This window comes from Neopelma chrysocephalum, unplaced genomic scaffold (genome assembly GCF_003984885.1).
Source record: "Neopelma chrysocephalum unplaced genomic scaffold, ASM398488v2 Primary Assembly neopelma1_286, whole genome shotgun sequence".
Lineage (NCBI taxonomy): Eukaryota > Metazoa > Chordata > Aves > Passeriformes > Pipridae > Neopelma > Neopelma chrysocephalum.
In genome coordinates, this window is record NW_020897948.1 from 43,943 (window position 1) to 67,477 (window position 23,535).

General features: G+C 51.0%; 1 protein-coding gene across 1 annotated transcript in view; it reads right to left on the reverse strand.

Annotated features, from left to right (window-relative positions):
* Positions 1-12: 12 nt before the first annotated feature.
* Positions 13-23,535, reverse strand: part of LOC113978035 (fer-1-like protein 4) — a 38,008-nt gene continuing 14,485 nt past the window's right edge. Inside the window, exons 20-45 of the mRNA XM_027704681.1 lie at positions 22,995-23,082; positions 20,989-21,105; positions 19,728-19,880; positions 19,337-19,520; positions 18,632-18,756; positions 18,172-18,306; positions 16,856-17,029; positions 16,493-16,609; positions 16,020-16,181; positions 15,534-15,693; positions 14,671-14,774; positions 14,152-14,283; positions 13,516-13,564; positions 12,234-12,340; positions 11,760-11,891; positions 10,928-11,038; positions 10,369-10,496; positions 9,759-9,929; positions 8,826-8,980; positions 6,931-7,109; positions 5,815-5,900; positions 4,798-4,896; positions 4,304-4,545; positions 2,193-2,470; positions 1,464-1,564; positions 13-957 (exon numbers count right to left, since the gene is read on the reverse strand). Coding sequence (XP_027560482.1) covers positions 777-957; positions 1,464-1,564; positions 2,193-2,470; positions 4,304-4,545; positions 4,798-4,896; positions 5,815-5,900; positions 6,931-7,109; positions 8,826-8,980; positions 9,759-9,929; positions 10,369-10,496; positions 10,928-11,038; positions 11,760-11,891; positions 12,234-12,340; positions 13,516-13,564; positions 14,152-14,283; positions 14,671-14,774; positions 15,534-15,693; positions 16,020-16,181; positions 16,493-16,609; positions 16,856-17,029; positions 18,172-18,306; positions 18,632-18,756; positions 19,337-19,520; positions 19,728-19,880; positions 20,989-21,105; positions 22,995-23,082 — 3,670 coding nt within the window. The 3' untranslated portion in view covers positions 13-776. The remainder of the gene's footprint in view (positions 958-1,463; positions 1,565-2,192; positions 2,471-4,303; positions 4,546-4,797; positions 4,897-5,814; positions 5,901-6,930; positions 7,110-8,825; positions 8,981-9,758; positions 9,930-10,368; positions 10,497-10,927; positions 11,039-11,759; positions 11,892-12,233; positions 12,341-13,515; positions 13,565-14,151; positions 14,284-14,670; positions 14,775-15,533; positions 15,694-16,019; positions 16,182-16,492; positions 16,610-16,855; positions 17,030-18,171; positions 18,307-18,631; positions 18,757-19,336; positions 19,521-19,727; positions 19,881-20,988; positions 21,106-22,994; positions 23,083-23,535) is intronic.

Here is a 23,535-nt window from a genome sequence, read left to right on the forward strand (position 1 = left end):
ACACAAACAGCATCAGAGAGAGCAGCCGAGGAGCTTTTATTCCCGAGGAAATGAAGACCCAAAATGAAGTTGAAGCAAGCCTGCCTCCAACATAGCACCTGCAGAAAAAGCTGTTAAGCAGTTTGTAAGGAGTTACAACCAGGAAGTCCATGTCCTAGAGAGTGTTACCACACCCAGAGCCAACTCCAACACCAAGAGTTGTTCCTGTGCTCTTGGCACAGCAGGAAGCTTGTGGCTACCTTGTCTCTGTCATCCTTCTCCCTGCAGAGCTCCATTCAAAGGTCTTTCAGGTCCTACCTCTGCCAGGATCCCTCACCAGACTCGCTCTCCCCCTGTACACTGTGTTTTGAACTCTTCAGGCAAAGGTCTGGTAAATGCCAAGTGTTGTCAAGCCAGGGCATGGATGGCTTTGCATGGCCCCATCTCTGCCAGAATCACCCTCAATGGCCAGAGCTGGTTTCAGCTGCTCTGTCTGTGCCCAGCAGATTCCCTTCTCCCACCCTCCCACTCCAGTCCCACAATTAATAACTTTTTTTCCTCCAAAGTTGTAACTGTCTTTCAAGGAGTTTGCCTAATATAGCAGGTTGGTCACTTGGCTCCTTCGCATCTCATGGGTGTGTAGCATGAAATGTGACTCCCAGAGAAAGGCTGCTTCAGCAGGTCTCTCACCCTGAAGGTTGCCTCTGAACCTGCAGGGTTTCATTAAACTTTCTGGTCCAATCTCAATTCCTGCCACCATCACCCTTGTCTTTGAGTAGTGCTGTGCTGGAGAGCATTTATCCATTGATGATCTTCTCACTGATGTATCCAGGCATGGTGTAGATCAAAAGAACCAGGAAGATGGTCAGAACAGCGACAATGAACAGCACAATTATATATTTCTTGTACCGTTTCCAGATAAAAAACACAAAGGTCTTCATGGGATTCACAAACCAGTTGAAAGACGTCTTTGGCCGGCTAGAAAAGGAAGGGAAGAACAGATAAGCACAAGCTCAATCCACAGAGCAGCACACTGGCCCCTCTGCTTTGGTGTCCTGCTACTCTCATGAATGACCAGCTCTTCCTGCTGCTTCCAGGCAGGGTCCCCTTGGGGGCTGCAGTGCCTGTGGAAATGCTGGGGGCAGCAGGATGGATTCCTCAGAACAGCCCTGCAGAGCTGTCCTGCACCCACGGGGCCAAGGGGTCCCTTCACACGGACAGAGCTGCCCATTGCACCAGCAATGTTATGGCACAGCTGCCTTGAGCATCGTCCCAAGATCAGCCCTGGGCCAGGTGCTGCAGCAACAAGCCACGTGGACCCATTCAAGCCCTGGGAAGCCCTGGCAGTCCCAGTCCTGCAGACCCCACTGCCCAGGGCCCCAGTGACTGCTCTCAGCTCCCTGAGCAGATGCTCCCAGTTTCCATGCAAACAGCAGCTGAGAGCACTGTCCATCCATGCTGAAGGTGATAACACAGATACTCACTTGGGCTTTTCCAGGGGTTCAGGCTCTTTCCGGCCCAAACCAACAGGACTTTTTTCAGCCTCCTCCACAGTCAGCAGCTGGAACTCTGCTTCCACCTTACCCTGGAGGGGGAACATGTCTGAGCCACAGCTGCCTATGTTGATTCACAGCCCAGCCTGCTGACCATACAGCCTGCCACAACTGGCTATTTTTCTCCCATTTCCACTTACAGATGCTCTGAGTTTTTTCTTCATTAGCTTCAGAATCTCTTACTTCACAGCCAGTGGAAACTGTGGCCTGGTCAGACACTAACTGTTTTACACCCAAGGAACTGTACTGTAATGAACTCCCCAGCTACCTGGATCTGTCTGCAGCCTCCCACAGTGGCACTGAGAAAACTCACCCTTGGGGACACACAAGCAGGAGTAGGGGGGGATGGGTGCATGGTCTGGGGTGTTCCAGTGGGAACACTAAATTGAGGAATACTATTCCTAAACTGTGATAGCAGCCCTTAAGGAGCACTGCTCCATGGGAAGCTCAGAGGAATACATGAAGTTGGACAGTCCTGCATGCCACAGCAGCTGGCATTTCTGGGCAGACTAAGTGCTGGATTTGCAGCAGATGGAAGAAGTCTCCAGGACCCTGCACGAGGTGGGTCACTCTGTAGGTTATGTGCATGCAGGACACGTTGCCATGTCAAGGCAGAGGCCAAACACTGGCTCTGCTCCCCGGTGCCAGCACCACACTTACCGTCAGGAGGTACTTGTTCCCGCTGGGGTCTGTGAATTCCACGTCCTCTGGTTTGACTGAGCTGCTCCGCTTCTTTTTCTTCTTCTTCTTGTACTCCCTCTCCTCTCTCTCCTCATCTTCTTGATCTTTGAGTTTGATGAAGGGCCACCAGCCCCTCATGCGCTTGTTTCGGAAGATGGAGAAGCGAGGTGTCGCGTTCTCCTTGGCCATCCTGATGGTGCACTGCTCAGAGCTCTTGGCTGCCCTCACCATGTCATGCAGCTTCAGCTCGATGGAACCTGCAGGCACAGTGGAAAGGAGACCTCATGGTGAAACCCTGAGCTCAGCCCCACACAGTATTTGGCCTTCTGTCTCCACCACACTCCCTCAGCCACAAGTAGGTCCCAGCTGCTGCAATGATCCAGCACATTTACAGATGGACAACCTGAAGCTTTGCATAAGAAGGGACTAGCTCAAGAGTTAGAGACTAAGAGGCAGAAGCCCCAGGGCTTGTCTCATCTGTGATGCAGCCAGTTTGGTGTGCATGTGGTAGAGTGAGTTATTTTCACTCCTTTACTGTGTCCCACCCTGGTCTCCTCAGACATCCAAACTCATCTTCCTCTCTCATTCCTGCAAATGTCAGTTAAAAATTATAAAATCTGGGAAATGCTTTAAAGGTTTCAAGTTTGTCTTACATCTGCAACAGCCTCAGTTCATTTCCTTGTTCGGCCTTGTGTCCCTGTTCTGCCTGGAATGAGCTCCTGTTCCACTTTGGCACTGAGCCCGTGCACCAAATCAACATTATCATGTCCTGGGCTGTATTGGCAAAAGCAGCCAAGGGATGTGTGTGTTCTCTGCTCAGCTCCAGTGAGACAGTGCCCAGTTTTGGGCCCCCAACACAAGAAAGGTATCGACCAGCTAGAGAGAGCCCAGTGGCTGAGACAGCCAAGGCTGGACTATGTGCAACAGCAGGAGGGCTGAGAGATGTGTATGTTCAGCCCAGAGAAGAGAGGACAAGAGGAGATCTTACTGCCACAGCCTAAAGGAGGCTATACAGCAGTGGAGCTGGACTTTTCTCAGAAGTGAGTAATGAAATTACATGAGGCAATGGACACAAAGTGCTGCAAGTAAAAAAAAAAAAAGAGAATTGTGAGAATGCTGCAGCCAGGAAAAGGGTCCCAGAAGGGTGCTGGGACCTCCAGCCTTGGAGATACTCAAAACTCACCCAGACAATGCCCTGAGCAACCCAACCGACTACCTGCTTGGGGCAGGAGGTTGCAATAAACACTGCAGAAGCCCCTTCCTGCCTAGAAGTTCCTGAGATCGTACATGCCAGAAATCATTGGAATTGCTGTCTAACACTTTCTTCAGTGCCTGAGGAGCATGGCTGAACCACTGGAAGTGCCTCATGGAGGTAAAGCCTCTTAAATACACTATGGAAGTTTGAAGAATAGAGTTTTAACTCGCCCAAGAGAGAGTAGGGCAAAGGGGCTGTTTTTTAATGGGGAGGTCAAAGTTTGAAGAAGGGACGACTTAACAGAATGCTACAAACTTGGGGAAGTGGGAGAGAATCAGCAGCACTTATGTTAGCATAGGGTGGGTGGAATCTGCACTAGGCCAGTGATGATCCAACACCAGGCCTTGCTGCACACCCAGCTCAGCAGGTCTGATTACTGGGAAGTACCAGAGCACCCAGGAAGCTCCAAGCTCCTGGAGATGGGGTGCTGCAACTCCGGCAGAAATAGTCTCACAAAGGTTGTCAATCCCTGTGCTGGCAGCATAAGCTCCTGGGAAAACTGCTCCTTGGCCCAATCTTTGGGATCTGCAGATCCAAGTAAGAGTAGGGAAAATGAGCAAGTGTATTGGAAAGGTTTTAAGGAAGCAGAATCTGGAAGTCCTGTGGTGCGACAGGCCCTGAAAAAGGACACCAAGGCCCTGGGACAAGCATGCAAGCATGTCTGTGTAGGAGAGGTGTGTACCTCCAGGCTCTGTCTATAGCTCACATGTGAGATACTAGCCCAGGTGACTGCTGAGCTGACAAGCTTGATCTGATGTTCCTGGTGTCCCTTCTTAGAGAACCCCAGGGAAACACTGTAATACTCCAGTAAGGTGAGGGACAGGTCACCCCATACCTAGAAAGTCATTGGCTGAAATCCTGTCGTAATCCCAGACCTGGAGGACCAGAACAGCTGGTTCCCGAAACTCTGACTCCTCCACAGAGAAGACAGAGTCCTTTTTCTTGTAGGTGATCTCCTTCTCGGTCGGGAGGTAGTTGAAGCGGAAGATGAACCTCCAGTTGAAATTGCCTTCCCCGGTCAAGGAGTTGAAGTGGACATCTGTCTCCTGCTTGTCGTGGTCAAGACCCTTTATCCAGCTGCAGGAGAAACTCAGTTACCTCTGTCAGCCAGCCTCAAAGGCAGAGCAGAAGGATGGAAGGGATGAACTCCATGGAGATAGCAAGAAAGGAAGGGTTGAAGAGTCAAACCAGAGCAACACGGGATCGACATCTCGGGGGGTACAGCAGAGGACTGGAGTGGGCACCTCATGCCAAGGCAGGGAGGTTCAGAGAAGGTAGTGAGGGTGTGGGTCAGGGAGGGTTCTGGCCTCTCCCTGGATCCCATCAGACCTTTTCACGTAGATATCACTGGAAGTCTCTCCCGTTACTGGGTTGACATCATCAAGAATCACATTGTCCGTGTTCCAGATGATCACACGCAGCTCGTAGCTGTGGGAAGGACACAGAGATAAGTGAGCCATGTGCTCTTGTCCTCGGTGCCTGGGAGGGCAGGTCAAGCCCACAAGGGCAGAGCAGCAGGACATGAACCTTCTTAGCACTGTGGTTCCCTGCCAGGGCTCCTCTGGTCAAGCACAGCCCAGCAGTCTTGCTGACAGGCATAGACCCCTTCCTGAGCACTACAGCTGTACAAGGCAGACACCCACAATCAATACATGCAGCTTTTGCAAAGCAAATCCCTGGTGAGTGGGAAACACACTCAGCACTGCTAAGCCATAGAAGCACAGAAAGGCTTGGGCAGGAAGGGACCTCTGCAGTCTCTGCTCCAAGCTCCTGCTCCAACTTCAGACTAAGTCAAATTGCTCATGGCCTTGTCTGCATGAGTTTTTAATATCACCAAGAAAGGATATCCCAGTACATCTCTGAGTCACTTTATCCCTATTCCAGGGTAGCTTCATTGGGAAAATGTTTTCCCTATATGCAGTTGGAATGTTGGAGTTTCCCTTGCTGCAATTTGTGTCCACCTTTCAGGTGCACCTCTGAGAAGAATCTCGACCCTTCATCTCAAAAGCCCCATTAGATCCTTGAAAAGAGCAGATTTCCTCCTTCACTTCTCCAGGTTCCCAGAGGACATCTGTCCACCAGCTAGAATAGTCTCAATGAGTAACTCTGGCCTGAGTTTCTATCACACTCATGTCCAGCTGTAGACACATTAACCTGCCCTTCCCAAACCCTTGTGCAGCTCCAAGCGCTTATGGCTCATGCTCAAGGGGCCACCCTGAGAGGAGGGCTGCACGCCAGGCTAGCACAGCCCCTCAGCCTGGGCAGGGCCCCGTGGCACATCCCAGCAGCCATGGCAAGGGACAGTGACCCTCCCTGCAGCCCCAGCCCCACCCAAACAGGCACTACCTGACAGGCAGCCGTGGCTTGATGTTGACGGGCGGCGGTGCAGGGACATCGTTCGGAAACATGTCAATCCACATGTGCAAGGAGCCCTGAGGAGAGAAGACAGCAGAGAGACTTCAAAAGACAGACCACCCTCCAGCTCTTCAAGGAGCAAGGACTTGATCCTGCACAGAAAGCCCTCACCAGAAAGCCACTGCTTGGTTGTCTCCATTCCCAGGACTTTAGAGTGACCAGTGATTGGATTTTAGATGGGGGAAAAATTAAAGCTAACAAAAATTGGTTGTTTTTGCTCCCAAGAAAAACCATTTCACCAGCACCGAATCCATTTCAAAGAGAGGCAAACATGTCCCTCTGTCTTAATAAGGAGCATATGGTGATGTAATGCTTAAGCAAAACCAAGAAAACTAAAAAAGGTCTGTCTCTGCCCTCTCCACATGCATTTCCAATGCCAACCAAAGCCCACACGACTGCAGAGCTCTGCTTTGTGCAGACCTCCAGTACCTGAGGAAACAGGAGATGTTCAGTGCAGGACATTAAAATGCATGAAAATGCAGTTCAGATGACTGCATTACATAAACCCGAGGATGGATGTGTCTCCTCCAGCTCACAGTTATGTTGTGTCTCAGGGAGAAGCCAAGGGGTCAGAGCAAGGCGCTCCCATAGGAACAAAACAGCAGTGAAAAGGGACAATGCAGAGGAGGAGGCAGGGACACCATCACAGAGTGGCAGGGCTCAGAAGGAAGAGCAGGTCTATTGGCACCCACACAGCATCCTCACCAGAGCAGTGCATGGCTGAGGAGACAGGAGGACTCTGGGTACCAGCACTGTGAACACAACATCACTGGAGAGAGGTTCCTTGAGGAAAGGGTGTTCAGAAGCACTGTGAGAGGTCAGAGGGGGAAACTGAGCAAAGGACAACCAAGTTCTCACTTTGTAGCAGGGTCAGCCATCCACAGACACAGCTCTGGTCACCCACCCAGGAAGGAGCAATGTGTAGGATTCATGCCATGATGAGGAGACAGAAGGACAACAGGAGACCAGAGAGGGTGCAAGGAACCAGCTGCTTAGAAGGTTCTTGCCCAGAACAACGTCTAGGCTGGGCACAGGAACACATCTCACCTGCACAAGCCCAGGGTTCTCCGGGTTGTACAAAGACCGAATTTCCACGTGCTCTGGTACCAGCTTGTACCCATATCCTGGCATCTCTTCCCAGTGCTGCAGGACGTACAAAGCCTTATGTTCATCATCCACTGACCAGTTCCCATCTGCCACTCCTCTCTTGTTCCTCACAGAGGCCTCTGCAGTGGGACACAGCCAGGGAGAAGATGAAGGTTTCTGGCCAGCAAGAGTCACGTCACAACATTAGTCACCAGCACAAGTAACAGAAGGTATGGACTGTACAGACAAGCACCTCCCCAGAAAAACAAATGGGGAGAAACAGGGGGGCAAGGATGAAGGGAATGAGTTCAACATGTTGCAGTGGTGAGAGAAATGGTAGGCAGGAAGACAAAAAAGCCAAGAGAAATACAAGGAAAAGGGCAAAAAAGAATTTATTATGGCCCTGGGAAAAAGGTCCATGGGATATGGAGAAGGATGTGACCCTCTGGGGCAGTCTCTGCGGTAGCACCAATAGATCCATGGATGAATTTTTGCCCTAGAAGTCCTCCAGGAAAGCATTTCTTGTCACTCAGCAGGACACACAGCCGTGTCTCCTTTAATGAACACTTTATACAATTAATTGACTTGTTTGGCACAGTGAAGCCAAACAGCAGGTCAAGACCAAATCCTGCAGGTGGGAGAAAAGCAGGAACCAACAGGTGAGGGCACAATGACCCACCTACCCCTGGGTTTATGGAGAGCATCTGCCTTTGGAGATCAGTCTGAGACCTCAACCATTCCAAGCAGTGCTGGGAATGAGGTTCATGGGGCACCAGGTACAGCCACACTGGAACCAGAGCCAGCTCTCAGGGAACACCAGGAGAGCACCTCATTTCTCCCTCCCCAACTACCCAATGACCTGAAAAAGGGGGAAAGGGCTCCTTTGGAGCCTCCTTGCCCTCTCCTGAGTAGGATTTCTTTCCCCTTCTTCTCAAAAACCACAAAGACCAGCGGAAAACTGAGGAACAGCTGCACTGAAATGAGCAGAAGGTAAAGTTGGCTATACATGTAGGTGTCCCCTCTCTGGGCAGCTCAGGCCAGGGATCATTCTACCTACAGGCTACACAGCACTGCCTTGCAGTACCCAGCCATCCACAAGCAGGCCACGGCTGCTCCAGCCTCTGCTCCAGGCTGGATTCAATTGCACAGGTGTTGGCCACAGCAGGGCCTGTGCTCAGGGAAGTTCTCCATCACTGCTGATGGAGGCTGTGAAAGGCTGGTGTGTTCTTGGACATCTGTGGCCCTGGTTTAGGGTTTGTAATGCCAATTGGAAGGAAAGAAAAATAGCAAAGCAGAAGCTGCCCACAGGGTGGAGATTGACAGGAGTGAGGAGCAGTGTGGAGCCACCCGAGGTGCCCACAGTCACTGGAAGCAGAGAGCATCCCTGGACAAAGTTAGCTAAAAACAGGAAAGGAGACCAAAAAAACATCCCCCTACAAAAAACCAAAACCAAACAAACAACCCACAACCAAAAAAAAAGGACTTCAGTATCTTGCTGATGGTGATCACAAGCAGACAAAGGTACAGCTTTGTCCCAGTGTCAGACACCAGAATAAGCTACTTCATCAAACCCCCATGACCATCACCACCCACCCACAGCCTGGGAAACCACTTTGGGACCTGATGGCCTGGATCACATCTTCTCCCAGTGCAACAGTGTCATCTGCTGAAACCAGGGCACTGAGCACCAAGGATGGTCCCCATGGTGACCCAAAAAGCTGGGCCATGCAGGGCACAGAGTGGGGGCAGCCAGCCTGCACACCTCAGGGAAGAGAAGCTGGTGGCTGCCAGGCCTCCCACCAGCACGTGCACTGCTGAGCACAGGGAGCCATCATTGTTCACCAAGCCCTCTGTACCTTCAGGAAAAGCCTCCGGAGGGACCTTGAATATTTTATTGTCCACTTTGACCTCCTCCCATCTGTACTCTGGAGCAGGAAGCGAGTTCTTCTTGCATAAACTATCCAAGATCTGTGTGGGTTTGAAAGCATCTCGCCACATGTTGTAGCCACTTCTGCATGGAAGGGAGAACATAAAGAACTTCTTCAGCTTAAACACAACAGGTTTTTTTTCTTAGCTGTGAAACACCCTGTCTTCCCTGCAGCACAGGCTATTCCACTGGAGCCCTGCTCAGATTTTCACTGGGAAAACCCCAGGTACACAACAGCTTGATGAATGGAAATCTTAACAACTCTGTCCCAGAACAATCTGGACTTGCACCCCACAGAACCATTAGCTTCAGAGCAGCAACAGGAGCAATTCCTGCTGCAGTTCCTAAATGGGAAAGAGGTTTTAGCTGTGCTGGGGACTCAACTCCATGCCCACAGCTAATCCTCCAAGTACAATAGGAGAAGAGTTGTTTACAGAACGCTGTCCAAAGACACCAGAGAATCCATATGGAATGAGGCCAAAGGAAGCCTGATGTTCTGAGTGTCAGTGCTCACAAAATCAGCTACTGCCAGAGAAACTGCCATAGTTTCTGAAGGAGGTCAGTATCGAGTGAGCACTTGTCTCACAGAACACCAATGTGAAAGCATTAAAGAATTTTTTTGCTATTTTATGTGAAGTTATATTAGTCTGCTGCAGTGGGAATTAGAGCTATCACAGGAAGTGTAGCAGGTAGGAGTCTAAAGAGATGGAGTTATCCATGTAACTTGTAGTGAATCTGTGGAGCAACTGATCAAAGGCTACTGCAGATACGTGTTCTGTCCTGCAGAACAGGAGGAGCTCTGTTGCCCACACATGGCAGGTGAGAAGGAGTCTCACACCCAGTGTGTCCCACTGGTACCTACACATCGTACTGAGCAGCCACTCCACAGTTGGCCCTGTGCTTGCTGTAGAATCGATTCTCCAAGTCAATCTTGGTCTCCCCAATCAGATCATCAGATCCAACTAAATCATGGTCAAATATTGCCACAGTGAGTTCTGATTCCATGGGAAAGGAGACTGTCAGCTCCACAACTCTGCACAGAAGCAAAGTGCAATTAGCAAAGAGGATGGAAATGAAGCACCCCACACATTTGTGAACTGTTTTGACAAGTCAACTGATAGAGGTTATTTCTCTCTAAGTTTAGTGTGTGCAGTTTTCAGTGTGCACATTCAAACAAAGGAGTTACTTTTCCAGGAATGTATGCCCTTGGACAGAGGGCCCAGAGCTAAGGAAAAAGCTCACCAACGCTCTGGTTTTGCTTGGCTTTCTACTTTTAAAATGAGCTGGCCTCCTAACCCAAAACATGATGGCTCCTGAGTTAGCTGGAGGCAAGAGACATGCCAAGGACCTTTGTATTTCAGCACAAGATTCTCCATCAGAAAGGAAGAGAAGACCACACATTCTAGGCCACATTCCAAGCCCCAGATTTGCACTGTTCCTATTGAACCTGATAGATGAAACTTCCTGCATACTCTCCAAACACAGGATTGAGCTGCTTTGGGATGTATCGCTCCTTTGTGTCCTTCTGCTCCTGCCCCACCGTCACCACCACATAGGGGTCTGCCTTGCCATTGGGGTCTGCTGGAGACAGGTTGGTAGCCTGGAAGACAGCAGAGGTAGTGCTGTACACAGCTCTGGAGAGCAGCCTGCACAGGGAACACTGCACAGGCCTCACACCACCCTCCAGCCCCTGCCCCGGCAGTGACACAGGCACTGCTTCCCACACAAATCCCCACTCAACAGGCCCCTGATGTCTCCAGCTGTAGGCCCAGCTACTTGCTTGTTGCAGATGTGAGGAGCCAAAAAATGCCCCTCTGGGCTTTCAGCACCTCCTGAAACTACAAATTATGGAAGACTCTTCATGAACAGGTGACTTCCACTGGGCTGGCAGAGGCTTCAAGCCAGCACCACGTTTTTCACAAATGCCACTGCTCAGACCACTGCTCATATTTACTGAGCAGAGAGTGGCAGGACATCCACAGGGAAGGGAGAGACCTCCAAGCATTACTGCCACTCCCACCAGAGCCTTACCTTAACGATGTAAACTCTTACAAGAACCTTGATGGGTCTGTTCCTTGGAACTCCCCGGGAGACCTTGGGCTCTGTGCCAGCTTCCTCACTGGGGTAGACGTAAAAGGAGCCCTGCAAAAAAGACATTTCAAGTAACAGCTAGATACAAAAGGGAATATCTCAGATGGGACTGGAGCCACCAAGACCAGCTTCACCTGCCAAGTAGAAAATCGGAGCCATGCAGACCACAGACACCCTGTGCCCATGGGGACAGTCCTTCCCAAAGGCCCTCTCATACCCACATGGTCCAGGCAATCCCCGCTTGCAGTTTAGGTTGCAGTCTGTCAGACCACTGCCAATGCCAGATCTGAGCATCTCCAGCCACTCTGGGCTGCCAAAGACAGGGGACACTAAAGGTTTTCTAGGGACCTTCTCAAATTAGCTTGTGTAGCTGATATTTCAGAGTCCTCAAGAGCTCCTGGCTGGGAGGATGATGCCTCTTTTAGATAAGTTTTGCTAGTTTTAAAACCAGTGAAGCTCACTAATTCTTATGTGCATACTGAATATACCCAGAGGCCCCAACCAGAACGAGTCCTTTATGCTTCATGCTTTCTCTTTGCAACAGCTAAATAATCTATATCAGATGGATTTGTCAACTAACACAGGACCGCAGGACACAATTGCTTCAAAAGGCACCAACAGTTCCCTGGTCATGCCACATCACACCCTCATGTCACCCTGCACACCCATGCACTCTCCAAGGCTTTGCTGGTGTTGGCTTGCTCTAAAATACAAAATGTCCTAAGGATTTTCTTCCATAAGCAGCACAAATGTCATCCAAATGATACAGTACCTTGTACTTTCCCACAAAATGTTCATCCTCATTTCCATCTTCATCTTCATTTGCTTTGCCACGATGAAGGGGGAAAATACACAGCCAGTCTTCAAAATTACCAAACTCATTTTCCAGCTCAGACTTGTAGATCTGAAATAAGTGGAAAGAATTCTTGAGCCTTTTCCTGCCATCTTAAAGGGAAGGAAAGTCCAAAAGACCATCCTTTGCCTGCTTCAGTCATTTCACCTAGTCCTACCTTACCCCTGTATGACTCAGTGCAGGGTGTTATGGTTTTCCCATATCCCCCTGGGGCCAACCTCAGATGTGCACACACATCCCAGCTTGACTCCAAGATATTTCAAAGCCCACCAACAACGGGGCCTCAGCACCCACTGCAGTTTCTCCTCCCAGTATAACTTCCACTGCAGGAAGGTGAGGAGGACATGGACAAAGGGCTGGGGTTGAAAGAGATGAGGTCACCCCAATTATCACCTGAAGGGTGGCAATGAGCTTCCTCTTGGGTTGAGCAGGTTCAGCTTCAATCACTGCCTCGTCCTCTGCTTCCATGTCAATGCAGGATGCATTTAAATTCCCTCCATCTAGAAATGGCAATAAGAGATTAGGAAATGCTCTGATTTTGCCCATCATTTCAAGTGTCTGTACATGAAATCACCCCAGCCAGAGCTTCTGCTTCCACCCAAGGGCTTTGACCCATGCCAGGGCAACTGGAGCTATTGCTGTTTGTGGCAGGTGTCCCTGCAGCAGCTCAGCTTTCCCAGCAATGCATGGCTGGATGGGAGCAGGGACAAAAACTGGCTGCTGTTCAGGAAGGGAGAGGCAGAAACCAAATGGAGGCAGGTGGCTGGACCAGCCCACAGGTACTGTCAGGGAAGGCACGGAGGAGAGCTCACCCTCCTCTCTGGATGGGTGCTCACCTGCTGGACTGCTGGGCTGGGTGGCTCACTGCAGCACCACTGCTGGGCTGGGTGACTCACTGAAGCACCACTGCCACTTTGGGCACAGGCAGCTGAGCCTGAAGAGACTGTGGCTAGACCTTTCTCGGGATCACCACCAAACCAAGGACAGAGTGAGTGTGTTCTTGTCCCATTTCTCAAGGCTCCAGATCCCTTGAGCACTAATGGCATGCAGGTACCCTCCAGCCCTCTCCCTAAATAGGATTTATCTCATTTCTGTGTTACTGTCTCACATTCACAGATCATTGCTAGGTGAGTGACTGCTGACACCTCTGCCTGCAGCTGTAACACTGTTCTCAGACCATAAAAAGATCACTATTACTGTCTTTCTGTTACCTCATAGCGAATCCTGTACCCTGGGTGAGTATCCCATGTGCACAGAGTGATGCCCAGCTCCCAGACAGTTCTGCCCGTCCCCCATCCTCTCTCCATCCCCTCACTGCTTCCTGCTCTCACCCTGACAAACCCATGATCTGCAGCTGATTTTTCCGCGGGTTTCTCCTCACTCTGGAAGGCACTTGCTTTAACACAATTTTACACGACTCTACTATTTTCCAGGACTTTTCTGACAATTTCCCAAACTTTTTTGAGCAAAGTTTGGTGTTTTCCACTTGAAATAGCCTTTGTTAGCCCTTGCCAAGGTCTTCAGCCTCTCTGCTCACTTCTGTGTTGTTGTTGTTCCTGAATGTTGCAAGGTTGTTTTCCACTCAGATGCCGTTTCCACAAGCCCAGCACGCTCTGGGACGGTGTAAATTCCTGGTTCTCCCCACAGAAGAGCTGGGTGTTGGTAGAGGACTCACCTGCATCATTCAGGTCATCATTCTCAGCATCTTCTTCATCACTATATGTCTGAAACACACACAAGCAGTTACCCCAGATCCCTGGCAGCAAAGGCTTCTCCTTCCAAGCACAGGACACTGAGAACGCTTTCCTGCCAGCAGAGTCAGTAATACCTGGCCTGAGATCATTCAGCAATAACATCATTGCAGGATGGTATCTAATGAGTGCCTTAATCATTCTTTCTTCTCCCCAGATCCTCCTGCTGGCTTTCTTTGATTGGGATTTGAGGGGGACAGGGCAAGGAAGGAAATTTGGAGCAGACCTGCTCCCATAACACATCCTGGGAGTAAGCAGCATGAATGCCCCTCTTAAACTCAGCATTGTCACATTTTCAACTAAAGCTGTCTCATTCTCACACCACTTGGGCACTGAGCCTCAGGGCAGTTTCAATATCCACTGCCTGCTGAAATCAGCCCACCTTGTAGATGCTTGTTACCTGCCTACCTTAAGTACACTTGACACACAAAAGCCCACACCTTCCTGCAGGCTCCTGCATGCCAGGAGAGCTCCTGTGACACTCAGCACCATTGAAAACATCTTCCTCATGCCAGTGCAGCCTCTTTTCCCCCCTGCTGGGACCTGTCACAAAATATTACCTGGTTATAGAGCTCCTTCAGGGATGCATAGTACTTGGACCACCAATCCAGTTCTTCCACTTCTGGTTTTTCCTCTTCATATTCATCTTCCTTCTTCACAAACTTATTAATAGGCATTTTCTTCAAAGGAGCCTTTAAGGAATGGAGAAAAGGGTTCAGATGGAAGAAATGACCACCCAGGACACCCAAGCACCCTTCTCCATGCCCTGGGAGCCTCTGGTAGAGGATCAGCTTTCAGGCAGAGCACAGGAGGTGCAAAGCTACCTGTGGCCCCAGGTTTGTGCTTTGCTACAAAAGCAGCAGCTCTCAAGGCACAGGGCAGGTCTCCTTCACCATCCTGTGCCAGAGCCACAGCACGTGGCAGTGGCAGTGAGCAGGCAGGAGTGAGGAGTGCTGGGCTCCAGAGCAAAACCTGGTGGTTGAAACCTAACTCCGAACTTCTGAACTTTCTTTTTCATTTGTAACCTTCAGTTTGGCTTTCCAAACTTCAGAATGTGTTGGGCCCAACACATCACTCACCTTTGCCAGACTAAGGGGGTGAGTGCTGGGACCTGGGTCACCAGCTGCAGTTCCAATGTTTACCACAGTCTGAGAGGGAAGGCGGTGGGATGAGACTTTCTGAGCTGAGATGAAAAGAAAGAGCTTCTTGTTTCCATGTATTTATTTCTGTCCACTGCTTCCTACTTTTTGGCCACAGGAAAACCCTCCCTGCTAACGCACTATGTTGTGATTGATTTTAAAGCTTTTCATAGCAGAATCTGCAAAAAAACTACTGGAAATCCAAGTACAGTACTGAGACTGGCCACCATCACCAACATGCTTGCTGCTGACTCCTAGGAATTCAGAATTATGAGATATACCTTCCCTATGCAGAAAGGACCACAGCTGCATCAATCCTTTGCTTCTTTCCTTTCATGCTTCCAGATCAGGAGCTCTGGCTGTTGCTACCACAGAGCTACTTAGCAAAACCATTACCCAATGAACAGACCTTGACCGGACAATGTGAGAGAACTGAAAACCTTTCAATCCTAGGTCCTAGTGGACCAGCTCCCTAAAGATGGAGGTCTCACTGGGTACATTTCCCTCTGTGAGGCCCTGGTGGTGAGGCCCTGGCACAGGTTGCCCAGAGAAGCTGTGGCTGCCCCATCCCTGGAAGTGTCCAAGGCCAGGTTGGATGGGAGCAACCTGGGCTAGTGGAAGGTGTCCCTGCTTGTGGTAGGAGGGTGGGACTGGATGGGCTTTAAGCTCCCTTCCAACCCAAACTGTTCTGTATTTCTGTGATCTTGGGACTCTGAGGAGAGGACTTTGCTGCCTGGCTAGGAGGGAATAGCCAGGGATCTTTGCCACTAGCAAGACCTGCCTGTTGTCTCCAAGCACCTTACCTCTGGGCACATCCTCTGGTTCCTCCTCCAGCTCTCTGGGAAAGAATTTCATCACATCAGACACAACATGGCTCCCCACCAGCACAGTGCGCCCAAACGCCCGCTTTTCCACCACAAAGATGCTGAGAGGAGGGTGCAGGTACACCTGCTCTGGGAGCTCCTGCAAAAGAACCATGCATGGGGTCACAGCAGCAAGGATGATCGACCTGTGTTGGGCTGTCAGCCTGTGGCAGCCATGTGTATCAACACATGGACAGGCCTGACAGCACCTTGCAGCTCCGCCCAAAATCCAGGCCATGGCTGAGACAGCTCTTGGTGGGCAATTTCACAAGGGTTTTGATTTGCAATTGAATCATGTGGTCACAGAAGAGCAAAATCCCAGAGGTAGCTCCCCCCCTGCTACCTCAGCCCATGCAGAGAGGCTGTGCATGGGTGCAGGGTGGCCACGGTGCACCCTGACATGGCAGGATCTCCCTTCCCACTCACCACATCCATGTATTTGACCAGCTCAGTGAAGTTGGGGTTCTCTTTGTAGGTCACGATCACCTCTGACTCCACCTTCTTGCCAGCACATTCAATGATCACCTGGGGCTCGACCACCTCGAACAAGTTCACCCGCTTCAGGTCCCTCAGGCCCCAGAACAGGATCTGAAGTACAACATGAAGTTGCTGGGCTGCTCCAACCGTGCCAGGCCTGGCACAGCCATGCAGGCTGCACGCTGCCCAGGCTGCCAGCCCAGTGCAGGACACAGCCCAGGACAGGACGGGCTCCCCAGCCCGGCTGCACCGCAGCTCTGCCCGTCCAGCTGCTGAAACAGCTTCTCCCTCATGTCAAGCACTCCATCTGCTCAGGCCTCACTGGCATATCTGAGGTCTAAACCAGAGTCCCCCCCAAGCCCTGCCCTCTGCCCGGCCCTGGGGGAGGCCAGTGCAGCAGGAAGCAGCAGGAAGCAGCTCACCTCTATGCGGAACTCCTTCAGCACCGGGCGGACGCCCTCAGGGATGATGAAGCGGCCAGCACGGGGGTCTCCCAGGAAGTCAGGCTCCTTGGGCTCCACATCCTCAGGCACTGATGGCTGAACAGGTGGACCCAGGACACACCAGGTGATGAAAGTCATTTCTAATCTATGCCATGCCATGCCCCCTCTCACTCTCCTCTTGATCTGTTATCACAGGCTCTCCCTGCAGCCTCCCTTCAGTTGAAAGCCAGATGGGGCCTCCAGCTTGGAATCCTCTGGTGGGCCCTATGCAACTAGCTCCTTACCCACCCAGCTCTCCTCAGAGAGCTGGCAACCACGTGCAGTTTCCTACAAGGCCGTTACCTCCAGATAGCCACTGTAATCCAGCTCGATCAGCTCAAACGTGGCAATGAGCTCTCCTGCTGCTCTGGTGCCTCTGTAGAAATCAAAGAACTGCAGGGCAGGTTTGGTGTACGGCTCATCCACCAGCTTCACCTGTGGAACAGCAAAGGCCTGGCCAAGGAACTCAGGGGAGCCCTGCGGGAAAGAAGGGAACAGGTCAAAGCATCCCTGTGTTAACTCAAAGACCACCACTAATTCCAGCCAGTCTGGAACAGCACAAGACCACTCTGCTACTCCTGCCATCCTCTGCTTTGATTTTCTCTGCTCCATCCAGAGGTAGGAGCAGATAGGGCATGCCTGCAGCAGCTCCTCTTAACTCCCAGTCCATCTCCATGCAGAACTGGGCAAACAACCTGGGACAATGCACCAGAGGACATCAAAGCTGGATCCAGTTTTTCAGTCTCTTCCAGCCAGGGTTTGAATATTTCCAAGGATGGATATCCCAAAAGCTCTCTCAGCTCCAGGCCCAGCATTTGAACTACCTCTGCGGGAAAATTGCTTCCTTATATCAAGTTGGATTTTCTTCTTGTTCCAACTTGTGCCCGTTGCTTCTCATCCTGCCCCTGGGTACCTCCATGAGAAGTCTGAGCTCACATTTTCAACCCTTTCCCACCAGGCAACTGCAGGCAGCAATAAGACAATGGCTTTGCCTCATCCTCTGCAGGCTGAATATACTCAGCTGTCCTTGCTCTGTCCTGTGCTCCAGCCCCAGCCATGTTGGTGGCCTCCTCTGGACTCACCCCAGTGTGACAGTATCTGTCCTGTACTGGGACCCAGGAATTAACCCAGGAAAGCTGCTGAGCTACACAGGAGAATCTGGTGGGAGTTAAGTCATTAGCTTTAGGATAACAAAGAGGCCCAGGGGAGGAGTGTGACCTTAAAGCACTGATGAAGAGAGAAAAGGGAGGACTGAGGAGTGATGATCGAAGTCACCTGGTGACAGAGGGGAAGGAAAGCTCTAAGAGACACAAGAGACACATCACTTCCCCCAGCCTAAGAGCCCTCTGCAATGTGAGCCTGCCTAGGAAGTGGGGCAAAAGCTGGGACAGGCACAGTGGTTCTCCAAAAAGGAGAGATCCTGGATCCAATGAGCAATTGTCAGGCCCTGGTTCAGGGCATCTCTGAGCCAGAAAGTCTCAACCTCAGCCACAGTCCCCAGGACCCACGACCGAGTTGAGTCATAGAAATCAAACAGAGATGTGGCAGCACTCACACAGAGCTCCTCTGCCTTCTCTGTTCTGGAAACAACAGGAGGAGGGCAGCACAGCCGTACTTACAAATTTATTGTGGCTGAAAAGGTTGATTATAATTATGGGGGTCTCTGTTTTTAACTCTTCTTTTTTCCCGTCAATAATGAGCTGGTCAAACAGAAGTAGCTCATTCCACATGGGGCTCAGTGTCTCCTCCAGCACCTGTAGACAGAGACAGGAGGCCTGAGTGTTCCACAGCCAGGGGAAACAAACCACATGCACTTTGTAAGTAGAGTGAGGACCCAGGGGCTGATCCCCCCTCCCATGCAGCCACATGCAGCTGGTGGCTGACAGGAGGGGAGGTGGTAAAAGTGTGGAATAAGCACATGCCAATCCACTTTTGAGACCATGCTCAATAATTCTCAGTTGTTCCCTGAACACAACCACACTGCCACAGCACTGGCCTTCAACATATCAGTGAGGGCATGGTCATTTTTCTCTTCCCAAGTTCCCAAGATGACAGAGGTAAGAGTTTAAGTGGTCTCACCCTGGTGGTCTGGCAGTGAGTTGAAAACACGACTCTCGCAAATGGATCTGAAAGGCCATTGTCATCTGCAGGAAGGATCCCCCGAGCCTGATACAGATGGGCTCGGAGCTGGAAATAGCTGAAATCTGGTAAGAAAAAAAGAAGAGAGGTCCCCAGTCCAGTCCTGTGTGAGGCCAAAAAAACGCAAGAAGGAGAAGCCAAGTAGGAACAGGCACATTCTGTGAGGAATGGGTACCACTTCTAGGGGCACTCAGGCCAGTACATCTCAATAGGTTCAACCAAGAAAGACAAGTTCAGTGGGCTCCTCAGACACCTCTGGGAAGGACATGACACGTGAAATGTGCAATGTTCTGCTGTAGGGGAGCACCCTCAGGCCCCAGCAGAAGGGCAGAGCTCATGCCCATTGGCAGTTTGGCAGCACATTCAGTGCCTAGGAAGCAGCCATCCTGCCTGCTGCTCTAGCTGTGGGTGTGCAGATACATCCTCATGAGAGCAAACAGGACATGCCTGTCCCATCACACCTGGGGATGACACTGAGGTGAGAGATCAGGTCCTAATCCTCAGACATCCTGTAGTTCTCAGATGATACTGTGGCCTTGGGGAAGGGCAATGTGCCACCACAGACACTATAACCTGTGGACAAACCTGTCACCTCCCTGCTCTCCTGCTTGTAGTGAAGCCATGGAGAACTGGCATTGCACTCACCATCCCTGCTGAGCCGGCTGGGAGGGCCGTGTGCTGGGAGCTGGCCTATCTCCTCTCCGCTCTCAGAAAGGTACTTGAACTCCTCAGGCAGCTCTGCCAAACAGTTTTTCGCATATTTGGTTACCCCAAGCCACATGTAGATTTCCACTTTGGCAAAAATCTCACCAGTGTGTAAGCCAGGGACCTGAAAGCACAGAAGTTTATCGGGTTTCACACCTCAGACCAGGATGATCACCATCAGCCAAAAGCACAGGAGACAGAGCACTGCCGAGGCAAGAGGCTCTGGTGGAGCAAGAGCTGTGTTTCTTTGTGAACTCCATGATTTCAGGCAAGGAGGGACAAAAGCATGAAGCAAGCAAGCAAGAGCACACTGTTTTGGTATAAACCCTACCTTCATAAAGACAGTCTGGATCTTTGCACAGTCCTTGCCTTTCTCCTCTTCAACTACTGAGTAGAGGATGTTTTGTGCAGGAATTCTGGCATATGCCACACGCCTGTTGCTGCTGAGCATCCAGATGAGTACATCGGGGAGAGTGCACTGGGGCTGGAGGAAGAAAAGGGAGGAATGTAACAGCATAGGAACAGCACATGCCTTGTCCTCCCTCCACTGACGTGGTGAAAGCTTCTTCTCCTGACAGGAGGGACTGCTGGCTGCATGGTGCTTTGGAGATCCAGAAGCAAATGAAGGGCCTAATGCTGGCCATGTGCTTCTGAAAGTCAGCCCTGCAGGTGTTGTGGTTTAACCCCAGCTGGCAACTCAGCCCCATGCAGCCGCTCACTCACTGTCCCTCAGTGGGATGGGAAAGAGGATTGGAAAAGAAGAAGTGAAAAAACTCATGAGTTGAGATAAAAACAGTTTAATAGAGAAAGCAAAAGCTGCACATGCAAGCAAACAAACCAAAGAATTCATTCCCCATTTCCCATGGGCAGGCAGGTGCTCAGCCATCCCCAGGACAGCCAGGCTCCACCACAGTAATGGTTACTTGGGAGGACAAACACCATCACTACAAATGTACATCACTCGAGCCTCACACAGCTAAAGATGTGAAAATTGCTTGACTTCACTTGGTGAAAGACTTCTCCAAACTGCTACAGCATCTCTCCACCTAATGCCAGCACATATGGCATTCTGGTTGGCACTACACAACACATTGATTTTTATCAGTTACTTAAAATAGAGACAATGAAAGTGAACGTGGAGAGTCTCTGTTATGGATGAGAGACCTTGTTCCAATGCAAGCTTGATTTTAGAGAAGATGTCCAGGGTCAGTCTCTGGTGGGGGTCCAGGCAGCACAGGCAAGGCTGTTTTCCCAAGCAGACTGTCTGCTGCAGGCATGGCCTCAGGCTGGTGGGGCAGAGAGGCCCAGGAGTCCTGGAGCTGGCCCAGCTCTGCCTCCAAGGCACCACTGAGCTGCTTGGAGCCCTGCTCTGCCACCAACAGCCCTACAAAGCTGCCCCGGCCTCATCCCTCATTGGAGCTGTTACAGGAAACTTGGTAACTTCCAGCAGCTGGAATTTAGGATTTTACATAGTAAGGAAAGACAGCAGAGGAGAAGCCTCAGTTGGGGCTGGTGAGAGCCCTGGCAGCCAGCCCAGCACCCTCTCCCTGCTGTACCCTGTCCCACCCAGAGAAGCCCAGGAGCAGCTGTACCTCCTTAGCCATGGAGCGCAGCTTTGCCAGGACCCTCCTTGTCTCCTTAACCTTGTCCTTGACATTGTCCCGAGTCAGCCGCCGCCTCACGCGGAGCCCCTGCTTTGCACTCAGGATCTGAACAGAAAGAGCAGCAGTCACCAACTGCCCCCCTGCCACCCCCAGCTGTGTGCTGATCACAGCCAGCCTGCCCAGCCTGCCCTCGCCCCCAGCACGGCTCACTGCCTCCCTGCTGACAGCAAACCTCCAGGAACCCATCACTGGCCATTTAGGGAAGGGTGCCAAGAACTGGGGACTCCAGTAACTCATCAGCTTTCCCAATACCAGCCAGTAACAGACATCCATGAGCTTTAAAATCATTTGGGGCAGAAAGATGTCTAAGGAGTTGTCCTGGTTAGAACGGCTGGGACCAATTCATCCCTGGATGGGTGTAACCCAAAACTGTGTATTCTATAGCCTCCATGCCATTTCCCAAAAACTGCTGTCAGTAGAGGCCTGCAAGGTGGGAAGATGTTCCTGTACCCTTTTATGGAATTCCCCGCTCTGATATCCTTATATGGAATTCCCCGCTCTGATAAGAGGGACTGAGCATCCACATGCCCTTTTATGGAATTCCCTACTCTGAGGGAGGGACTGAGCACTCCCGCCTGAACTGGAGAGTATATAACTGGGAGTTTCAGAGCCTTGGGGCTCTCTCTCGTGGGACCCAGAGGAAGACAGCAGACCACCGCTGCTCCCAACCAGGCTGAGACCACCACCCTCGACTGGACTGCAATCACCACTTCTGACCAGACTGCAGCAGCTCTCCCACCAGCAGGTTTTTTTTCCCCTCTCCCTTTGCTTTGGACTCGGGGGGTGGGCCAAGGTACACCACTTTTGTTCATACCCCAGGGTGCTGGGTTGTACTTTTGGGTTTTGTGGGTTAAAACCAATTGTCTGTCTGTATAATTGTACTTATTGCATTATTTTAATAAATTGTTATTCTGACTTATAAATCTCTCTTTTGAATTGAGTTCATTTTCCCTTGCTGGTTAACTTTTAAACCAGCACAGGAGTAAACATTTCAGAAGCTGGCTCCAGATAGTGCCTGCGGGAGACTTTGCCCAAGGAGCAGCTTGGGGCCACAGAAGTATGGGAATACAAAGATGTAGGAAACTGGAACACAGGGCTGGGCTTTCTCCTCCATGAGTATACATCTGAGATAATGTACACATCTGAGGAAAGATTTTAGTATGAACCAAAACTAATAATGAAATCCAGAAGGAATTCAGGGTGCAGATCCCATATGGACTGACAAGGCCAGGAAACTCATCTCTTGGGCTGGTTCTCTCTTTTCCAGAGTGTCTCAGGCTTAGCAAAGCTCAGGTGAATACGTACAGGGAGGCAGAGGGAAGGTAGCTGGGATCCAGACATGCCTAAATTTTATTTCTTGCTGCTGTCATTGCATTTTGGTAATGTAGTCTGATGGGGACAGCCATGCTCTGCTCTGTTGTGCTGCAGGGTATGTAACTGCACTCTCATTCAGCCAGCTGGCCTCGTCTGCAGGATGTAAGTGCCCAGGTGTTGCTCCTTCTGAGGGAAAGCAGATGGATGGCTGATATAGACCTGCTAGACAGGTACCCAGCCAATGGGCAGTGGGTCTCAGTCCCCCCAGAGCTGCCTGTGGGAATATCATGCACCTAAAGGCCTCCAGCAACCTACTGGGCAGCAACATGGATGTGGTCAGCCATGTGTGCCCCACAGGAGACAAAGGAAGGCATCAGGGCACAGCATCTGCATAGAAGTGGGCGCAGCCATGGCCATTCCCTGCCTCTGTTCCCTGTGCCAGAAGTTGTGTTGCTCTGAGCCGAGGCTGGGAGATGCTGCACTAAAAGCCCATGACTGATACCACGAGTCTTAGCCCCAGGTTTCCTTCTTAGCATCAATTCCTGCTGGTCCTGCAGAAGCATCCCCCAGAGCAGGGATTGCATAGGCTCCCACCACCCACCACCAGCCCCACAGCTTACGATGTTGCGCATCAGGTATTTCATCCGACATCTGTCCAGGTTGTTTGGATGTGCCATTGTTTTTCTCTCTGCACTGAGTGAATATTGCCTGCAATGAGAAAAGGAGCACAGGCTCTGCATCCCCTGCACCCAGCAGGCTGAGCACAGCTCACAACAGGGGCACAAGCTCCACATCCTGGTACCAATCCCGGTGCATCAGAAGCCCCCTTTTCTGCTATGCCCTCTCTTCTGCAAGCTCGTTGATTCACAAGGTACCCTGGGGATTCTCAGCACCTGGGGTCCCTCTCTCCTGTTGCACTGTGGACTGAAGAGCATATTGGCCCCCACAGGGCAGTCACAGGGATTGAAACACTGGTCCTTCAACTGCACGATCAAAAAGAGTGAAGGAAGTGTCCTACACATTTACAAAACACACAGGAGTCCAGGAACATCCAGGCTGCTGTTTATGACCCCTGTGATTCCCAGGACAGGACTGGGGACACCTCTGCAAGCTTAAAGAGCTACAGGGCCCTTTTCCCAAGTCGTCCTCATTTCCTTCTGC